This window comes from Limanda limanda, chromosome 8, assembly GCF_963576545.1.
Source record: "Limanda limanda chromosome 8, fLimLim1.1, whole genome shotgun sequence".
In the NCBI taxonomy this organism is placed as follows: Eukaryota; Metazoa; Chordata; class Actinopteri; order Pleuronectiformes; family Pleuronectidae; genus Limanda; species Limanda limanda.
Window position 1 is genome coordinate 2,276,416 of NC_083643.1, and position 9,131 is coordinate 2,285,546.

At 40.0% G+C, this 9,131-nt stretch overlaps 1 protein-coding gene across 1 annotated transcript; it reads right to left on the reverse strand.

Annotated features, from left to right (window-relative positions):
* Window positions 1–3,111: 3,111 nt before the first annotated feature.
* gins3 (GINS complex subunit 3) lies at window positions 3,112–8,334 on the reverse strand. The gene is made up of 3 exons (XM_061077061.1): window positions 8,109–8,334; window positions 6,199–6,432; window positions 3,112–3,752 (listed from the first exon to the last, which is right to left on the reverse strand). The coding sequence occupies exons 1-3, from the start codon at window positions 8,277–8,279 to the stop codon at window positions 3,522–3,524; spliced, it is 636 nt and encodes a 211-aa protein (XP_060933044.1). The 5' UTR covers window positions 8,280–8,334; the 3' UTR covers window positions 3,112–3,521.
* Window positions 8,335–9,131: the final 797 nt, after the last annotated feature.

Genomic DNA, 9,131 nt, shown 5'->3' on the forward strand with positions numbered 1-9,131 from the left:
CAGACACACACATCACGGAACGCCACCTTCAACTGACCCTTTAACATCCCGATCAATCATCCTCTTCATCACAGTATCTCCTTTGTCTCCCCCCCAAACCCCCCCCCCGTGTGTGATCCATCCATCGCCCAAAAGCCCTCACTCCCCTTCCAACATTCCCATTCTGAGATTAAGCCATAAATTTTCTCTCGTTAATGTGGAGTCAGTTTCCTGCGTCTGGTTTCCTCTGTTGACGGCCACAAACACAGTAAATCATTGTATTTAGAAGTTGACATCATCGAAAGTTCCCATGATGCAACGCAAAGACAGTTTACAGTGTCGGGCTCTGTCTGTCTCCAGACCCGAGCTGAGCTGTCCAGAACAGACTTTTTGAGAGGAAACTTTTTTTCTTATAACTTGTGTTTTCACTCTTCCTTTGTTAGTTTCACATAATACACTGAATGGATTTGCACAAAACTTTCAGGAAATTACTTAATCATTCTTACACATTGTGAGCTAATGTTTCTCTGGGAATAATTCATGGATCCTGATGAAAACAATCAGGCATATTCACAGGACTGATATCTATGTGTGTGTGAAATGTGTTGCTGTTCCTTGAGGACTGGATTCCATTCTCCACGGTGGTTGTTTCCTGTCACTTGTCCTCAGAAAACACAGAAGAGCTCTGATCTCACAGATCATTGCTTTTTGCAGTGAAAACCACTAATTTTAAATCAACAGTGCATTAATGAAATTCACAGAAAGCAACAATATCAATAACAATGCAGCGGTGTACTTTAAAGGGACTCTTACCTTTGTTGCATTTGAGAATTACAGCACATTCAAATCATCCCGCCTTCCTCCAATGCCCCACCCCCTCGTTCCCATCCGCGGTGTTTTTTTGAAGAAACTTTATTTACAAGCAGACTTACAACCTACTGCCTCCGCGCACGCACGTGAGTTTTTGTTTACCAAAGCAATGGATTCGGTAAGTTATATACATTTACATTCACATATGATGACGCGGCCCGAATGCACCACAAGAAGCAGACGGAAAACCTGCATGTCCATGCAGCAAACAGACAGGTCTGTCGGCCAATAAGGTCCTTCGGTCCGAAGAATTGTATTGGTTGAAGTTTTCACTAAATATTATGAGAGTGAAATAATTGTTTGTTTTTACTCCTGGTGGGTCTGTCTTGCATTTTAGAGTGTCATTACCTTATTAATACCAATTTAACCTTATCCACAAAAAGTGTAAAAATGCAACAAAGGTAAGAGTCCCTTTAATACATTAGCAATGAGGAGCCTAATTACTTAACAAGCTCAACTACTTCGAGGTTAATTGGTGAACTGATGGTTCTGCTCAGAATAGAAGTTCTGTCTCCACAGGGAAAATGATAGAATAAATAATAGAAAAATATCATTTAAATGTCCTTACAATCCAGATACTTACATGTAGAAAGTGAGACACAGAGAGAGAGAGAGAGGGAGACAGAGGAAGCCTTCGGCCCCCGTGTACACAAACGCTTTCCCAACAAATACCAAATGTCAGTGGCCCTTAAAGGAGACAAAAGCCAGAGGCAGCATTAGTGTCTTGTGTGTCAGCCCCCCCCCCCCCCCCTCCGTCTGCCCTTTGCTGGAGCTGGAAGCAGCCACTGTTCACCAGGAGCTGCAGACAGGTGTAATGAAAGAGCTGTAATGTATCTGCCTGTGGAGCCAGGTAACCACACAGTCATGTTTCAGATCCAGACACAAACAATTCACACCGTTCAGATTCCTCACGGAGCATCAGTCCTCTGGATGGGACTGATTGTGTGTGTGTGTGTGTGTGTCCCCGGGGAAATAATAATAACAACAACTTCATATAAAACAGTTACACAAGAGTCAAAAGGTGAAAACAAAGTTGTGAAATCCAACTGATTTAATTTCACAAATATCACCAGGTTGCAAAAAATGCCAGGATTTACAAGAGGAGGCTAAAAACAGCTAAACATCTAGATCATGGACATAGAAGACTTATGGCATTTTATTTATTTTAACCTTCTAGGACAGATTGTGTCTCCTGTGTGAGATTGACCAACAGAATGATTGACAGCTGACAGCGCTAAGAATGAAATGTAAACGTGACAAAACAGAGAAGGGAGGAGTTTTAGGCTTTGTTTACATTCTGGTCCCTGACAGTTGGTCACAAGCACTTTCCGTGGATTTATTCTGGATACGAGTCTCACAAGCTGCCGCACAACCCACATGTGGTCGCACAACAGGACATCAACACAAGGTGGTGGGGGGGGGGACAGGTCCAACAGTCTTAACGACATCGAGCCTGAAGATTCAAGAGACAGAAAATCTTCATAGCAGTAAAACAAATGTTGGAACTCTTTGTGTGGTTCTCCCTTTTAGAACAATCCCATATCAGGATCAATAGTTTCAGCCCCCCCCCCCCGAGGCAACATCGATATCTTCATCAGCAGTGACCCGTCCCCCCCACTGTGCATCGTCTGACCCACATTTAACACTTCAGCAAGCAGCTGGGCCACCTCACATGTGTCTAAACACGCCTTTACTAACTAATCCATGTTGTGTTGTTTGGCTGTAAACACAACAACAGCAAACACGCTTTTCCTGACTTGTTGTGTTGTTGTCTGCATTTAGCCTCAGTTCATCTGTGACAATGTGCTGTTATCAAGTCAACAACATTTCTAGGAAACGGAAACAAAATGGATGTCAACATGTTTCTGTGTTATCACAAATCGCAAATTCAGACTCTGGAAAACCAAGATAACTGCGATAAGCTGCGTCACCACCAGGATACACAACCTGGAATTCAGCTGGATTTATAGGAAAATGAGGGATACATTAATAAAAACAAATACATTTGCTTCAATATAAATTCCTATGAAATGAAATGAAGAGTTGAGTCGTCAACTAAATGTTCTATTTCTGTCTAATTAAAAATACCATCTGGAAACTTTCACACGTTGGCTCTTGAGAATCACGTCAGGAAGCTGGTGATATCAGCAGCTAAAGGCCAAACACAATCTCACACACACAGTACACTTACAGTACACCCCCCACCCCGTGACACTCAAAGGATTAACACTATAGATAACGGATAGACAGATAATTGGCATCTAAACATTTGGTGTTTGTTGAATAAAAAGTCCACTCTGAAGGGTTTTTGATTTTGAACATTTTAAGAATAAAGAGTCTTGAAGAAGTAGGTTCTGTACAGTTGGTAACTTGTAACATGGAAGTCAACTCACACAAGGTCAGAGTGCATTTAGGATCCTGGTTAATGAAACACTCCACTTCATCATAACATGAACTTACCCGTTAGTTAACACTCATCAGTGGAAGCAAAGTGACAACACAAGTAGGAAACACACTTATAATATGTCCATCTTGTAATCCTTGGGCAAAGAAATCTCACAGTATCCTGTTGCTGTCGTGCTCCAAAGTACTGACTGAAGTACTGACTGAAGTACTGACTGTAGTACTGACGAGAGTTTGACATCTTTCCACTGCAGGTCGGGGGTCAGAGGTCAGTGTTGTCCGTCGGCCATCTTCCTCTTGCGGTAGTTGAGGACCAGGCTGGAGGCGGTGAGCTGCCCGGCCTGACCCTTCTCCCAGCTCTGGAAGCCGTTGAGGCCGCTCTGCCCGGACCTGAACAGACCTTTCTCCAGAGAGTCCAGTCGCTCCACCAGGGCGGACGTGTCCTCGTTGTAGGCGTTCTGGGACGAGTCCATGGTCCGCCGGAACCGGCCGATGAACGTCTGCGAGGAAAGACAATATAAAGAGATTCACACACACACATCGTAACAAGAGAAACTGATGAGGTTTTCAAAAGATATTGAGCGGTTTTCAGAAATGTAAACTGAAGCTCTCGACTCTCGTTGTCTTCCCAAAATGTGAAACTCCTCTTTTTCATCCTGAATCGTCCGTTACGTGTTGGAATCACTCGCTGGGAATTCACTGGACATTAGTGGTGAGGGGAAAAATCGATTCTGTTCAGTATCGCGATATTTTGCGCCAGCGATACTATCGATACTGTAGCACAAAGTATTGCAATATTTTTTTTTTTTTTTTTTAATACTTTATTTACAATTATATATGTAAAGGCCCCTCCCTTGGCTGGCAAAGCATGACAAGGAGAGTTTCAGAGTTTAAAAGATACCTAGTGTGTATGAGGAAAGGATGTTCTCCACTGCAGGAGATATAGTAACGTTCCAGAGGAACTTTAACATCTGAGCATGTTGACCAACTCCTTTTTCTGAACAAATGCCAATATTCCCAAATGAATTTAACATTTTGGGTCATGACCTTGCAGCCAACTGGACTGGACTCTAGTAGTACACAATTTTTTTATTTTTCTCAATTTGATTGAAGCTCTAGGTTACTCTTATTTATATGATTATTCTCAGGTTTATGTTACTCTATTATGTCTGCTTGATGTTACTGTATTGTATTTAAATAATTGTAAGTTATGTGCTGGGAGCTCAGTGTTCATGTGAGAGGTCTCCTATTCAGAAAATAATTACAAAGGTCCTGTGTCCTGAATGTTCAAGGACTAAGTTTTTGCACTTTAGTTAATGTGTAGAATGTTGTTCACAGTATTTAATGTGACATTTGAAGTGAGGTGAGCAGTCTTATTTTCCTCATTTTTGTAATGCCTTTGAATAATATGGGGGACATGAATCGCAATATATCGCAGAATCGAATCGCAATACTTGCAGCATCGCAATATATCACAGAATCGCAATACTACTGAATCGTGGCCCAAGTATCGCAATACTATTGAATTGTCACATTTTTTGCCAATTCCCACCCCTACTGGAGATGTTCCTGCTGCTTTCTCACGTGGGCTCACTCAGATAGTTTTGGGACATCTAACAAAGAGGGCTGCAGGAAAAGGTTTTTTTTAAGTCCACTGAAACAGATGCTGACATTTGTGTTGTCACATACACTCATTTCAGTGAAGGTATGAAAGCAGCTTCAGCAAAATGCTGAGTTTCACTTCATTCCAACGTAAAATCTATGAAGCTGCAATCAACTGATATTCCTAGTTTCCACCTTGATGAGTAACTGTCTCGAGTCTCAACAGTTTGTCGTCATTACGAGAAGTTTTCAGTCACTCTTTAATTTTTTTTTGAGGAAATGGAGATTATATTTGAAACAATGGATTTTCTAAAGAAGCCATATGCAAATCTTGGGATGTTTGTAGCTATGATGCGACTCAGTCTGCCTGGTAACAGCTGCACCACACAACATGTGTGCTCACATGTTTCCTGATCTGATTACGCCCCCTAGCTGTGATGTATGAAATAACTATGTCTACGTCTGATTATTCCATACTTTTGGTTTGGATTATCTATTGCAGAGTATTCAGGATTTAACAAAGATGGAGCTTCCTCTGTGGTTCCCTGAGGGTCTCTTCTCCTCTATGAATGATCAGCTCTCTTTTATATTCTCCTTGCACTGTGTACCCTGTACAACACTCCGCTCCATATACACTTACTTCACATCATATGTGATATGTGTTAATATAAACCATATTGATATTTTATATCATTTTATACAATAATATTGTCTTTTGCACACTCTGTCTACATATTCTTACACTCATAGTATATTATATTATCTATTGTATAGTCAAATACTTATATTTATACCTCTATTATATATCATATATTATATCATACTCTCTGTATATTCTTTGTATATATAAGTCTATATACACATATTTATACATGTGTACATGTTATAATTATTATATTTACTATTATTATTATATATACTGTTGCTGCCATTATTACTATATACTGCTATTATATTGGTATAATTACTATCATATATAAATATATATTATGTTATATTATATACTATATATACTGTACTATTTTTATATACTGTTTAACAATAACATTACCATCATATCATCAGTACTATTACCATCATCTTGCCACTGCACCTTATCTACCTATTTATCTTGTGTTTCTGTTTTTATTCTTTCTACCTCAATATTTTTTATTTCATTCTATTGTATTGTATTTTATTGTATTCAAATATACCGGCTGCTATGACGACTTAATTTCCCTTCGGGGATGTATAAAGTACTCTATCTATCTATCTATCTATCTATCTATCTATCTATCTATCTATCTATCTATCTATCTATCTATCTATCTATCTATATGAATTATTGATGTGCAGAATCTTCACCTGCAGCAGCGTCTGTGCAATATCTGGGTTCTCTGGGCTTTCAAAGTGCAGCATCTGGGACCCCAGGCTGTAGTAGTAGGGCCCCCTCTTGTGCAGGTCCACCACGTTGGGGTCTGCGTTGAACACGGTCCTCCAGCCCTCTCGGTAGACCTTCGGCAGCTCCACGGACAGAACCCTCCTCTTCTTCTCATACAGACCCTTGGACAACCACAGAGGAAGCTCCATCTTTGTTCCCTGAGAGGAAGGACATCAGGTTTTAAAAGGTGAGACAATCAATTCCACACATGCTGACCATCTCAGATTTGCTTTCTACTTTGTGTTAAATTATATTTGAACTAGAAAAACACTTCAGCTCACATCTTCTTTCTTTCTGAGATATGTAACCTTAAAAAAAAAAGCAGTCACTCACAACAACCGAGTCTAGAAATGATAAAGTTTACTGGTTGTTTCTTTCTAACTCTTCTTGCCAAACACTTGATGTTTTCAGATCGTTTCACATTATTAAATGTCTTGAACTTTTAAATGAGTTGGCCTACAGCTGCATACTCAAGTTATTGCTTGCTGAATATTCAAGTCAAGAATTCCATTCATGCTTTGGAGCTGGACAGATTTCTGAGGCATTAAAAATGAACAAAAAGAGATTTCAAACACATCTATATGACAAATTCTACCATAAAAACAATCAATTACCAATTAATTGATGGGTGATTGAAATACGACGGTGGTTCCTTAAACCAAACTATTTTTTAAACATGATTGTTATGGATCTGGTTGTTTTCTTCAATAGTTATGACTTTTACTAATTTTACAGTTATATTTATGTAGTCATGTGCTTCTACATGTGAAGACACGTGTGTAACTGTCCTGTGTTTTACACTATTACGTACAGTTTATTCAATTCAATAACAATACTTGAGTTTCTAAACTGTGACAGATTGGGACAAGTGTATTCTGTAAATAGATAGATAGATAAATGGATGGATAGATTACTTTATTCATCCCCAAAGGGAAATTAAGTCGTCATAGCAGCCGGTATATTTGAATACAATAAAATACAATAAAATAGAATAAAAAATATTGAGGTAGAAAGAATAAAAACAGAAACACAAGATAAATAGGTAGATAAGGTGCAGTGGCAAGATGATGGTAATAGTACTGATGATATGATGGTAATGTTATTGTTAGACAGCATATAAAAATAGTACAGTATATGTAGTATATAACAGAATATATATTTATATATGATAGTAATTATACCAATATAATAGCAGTATATAGTAATAATGGCAGCAACAGTATATATAATAATAATAGTAAATATAATAATAATATGTACACATGTATAAATATGTGTGTATATATAGACTTATATATACAAAGAATATACAGAGAGTATGATATAATATGATATATAGTAGAGGTATAAATATAAGTATTTGACTAAACAATAGATAACATAATATACTATGAGTGTAAGAATATGTAGACCGAGTGTGCAAAAGACAATATTATTGTATAAAATGATATATAATATCAATATGATTTATATGAACACATATCACATATGATGTGAAGTAAGTGTATATGGAGCGGAGTGTTGTACAGTTTAGTTACCGAACAGAAATCTGCTGCATTTATTTGTATGTTTAATGTCTTTTACTGGCACGAGTATTTATTGGTTGATTATAAATAATATAAAGTGAGAAGTGTTTATTCTTTAATATTGTTTGTATCAAGACTTTCCTCAGTTAGACACCTTTACCAAAGCGAGGAGGGAAACAGAGATATCTGAAGTTTCTTCACACATTAAAAACACAGCTCAGTTAGACACCTGCGTTTCTTCAACATTTAACCCGGGTTAGGAACATTTAACCCGGGTTAGGAACATTTAACCCGGGTTATCTCTCTACCTCCGCGATGTCCTGCGTGTCGCTGGACTTCTCCAGGAAGCCGAGCCGGGGGAAGGTGCACTCGATCCGGACCGGAAGTCTCTCGCTGGACAGCAGGATGTCGTCCAGGGACAAGAAGTTCTCCTCCATGCCGACCCCGGCCTGGACCGGGAAGTACGGCTGAGCGTCCATCTGTGTGCGAGGGGGACAAGTGGAGCCACCGGACTCGAACCTGGAGCTGCCTCTGTTGTGTTCGTCTCACTTCCGGTTTGAGGCTTTGGCGCCAGGACCTGCGGACCAATCAGAGCGCCGCTAAGAGGTCTAGGCCAGAGCAAACGATTCATGGACCAATCAGCGCGCTGCTGGGAGGTCTAGTGTAGAGCAATCGATCCAAAGTGATTGACCTGAGAATAAACAGATCTTTACGTGTAGACAGACCTTCACACCAAGGCCTGTCCTGGAGACAAACACCATGTTAGCTGATTTAGTGGAGGAGCTGAAGAAGACTGGACTCCAAGCTGCTCCTGCTGATCACTGCTCTGCTGGACCTGAAGATGTGGCCTGTGATGTCTGCACTGGGAGAAAACTGAAAGCTCTCAAGTCCTGTTTGAATTGTTTGGCCTCTTATTGTGAAAAACACCTCCAGCATCATCTTCAGTCAGCTGCATTGAAGAAGCACAAGCTGGTGGAGCCCTCGGAGAAGCTCCAGGAGAACATCTGCTCTCGTCACGACGAGGTGATGAAGATGTTCTGCCTCACTGATCAGCAGTGTATCTGTTATCTCTGCTCTGTGGAGGAACATAAAGACCACGACACAGTTTCAGCTGCAGCAGAAAGGACTGAGAGGCAGAGAGAGCTCGGGTTGAGGAGACAAACAATCCAGAAGAGAGTCCAGGACACAGAGAAAGACGTGAAGCTGCTTCACCCGGAGGAGGAGGCCATCAATGGCTCTGCTGATAAAGCAGTGGAGGACAGTGAGGAGATCTTCACTGAGATGATCCGTCTGCTGGAGAAAAGAAGCTCTGATGTGGAGCAGCAGATCAG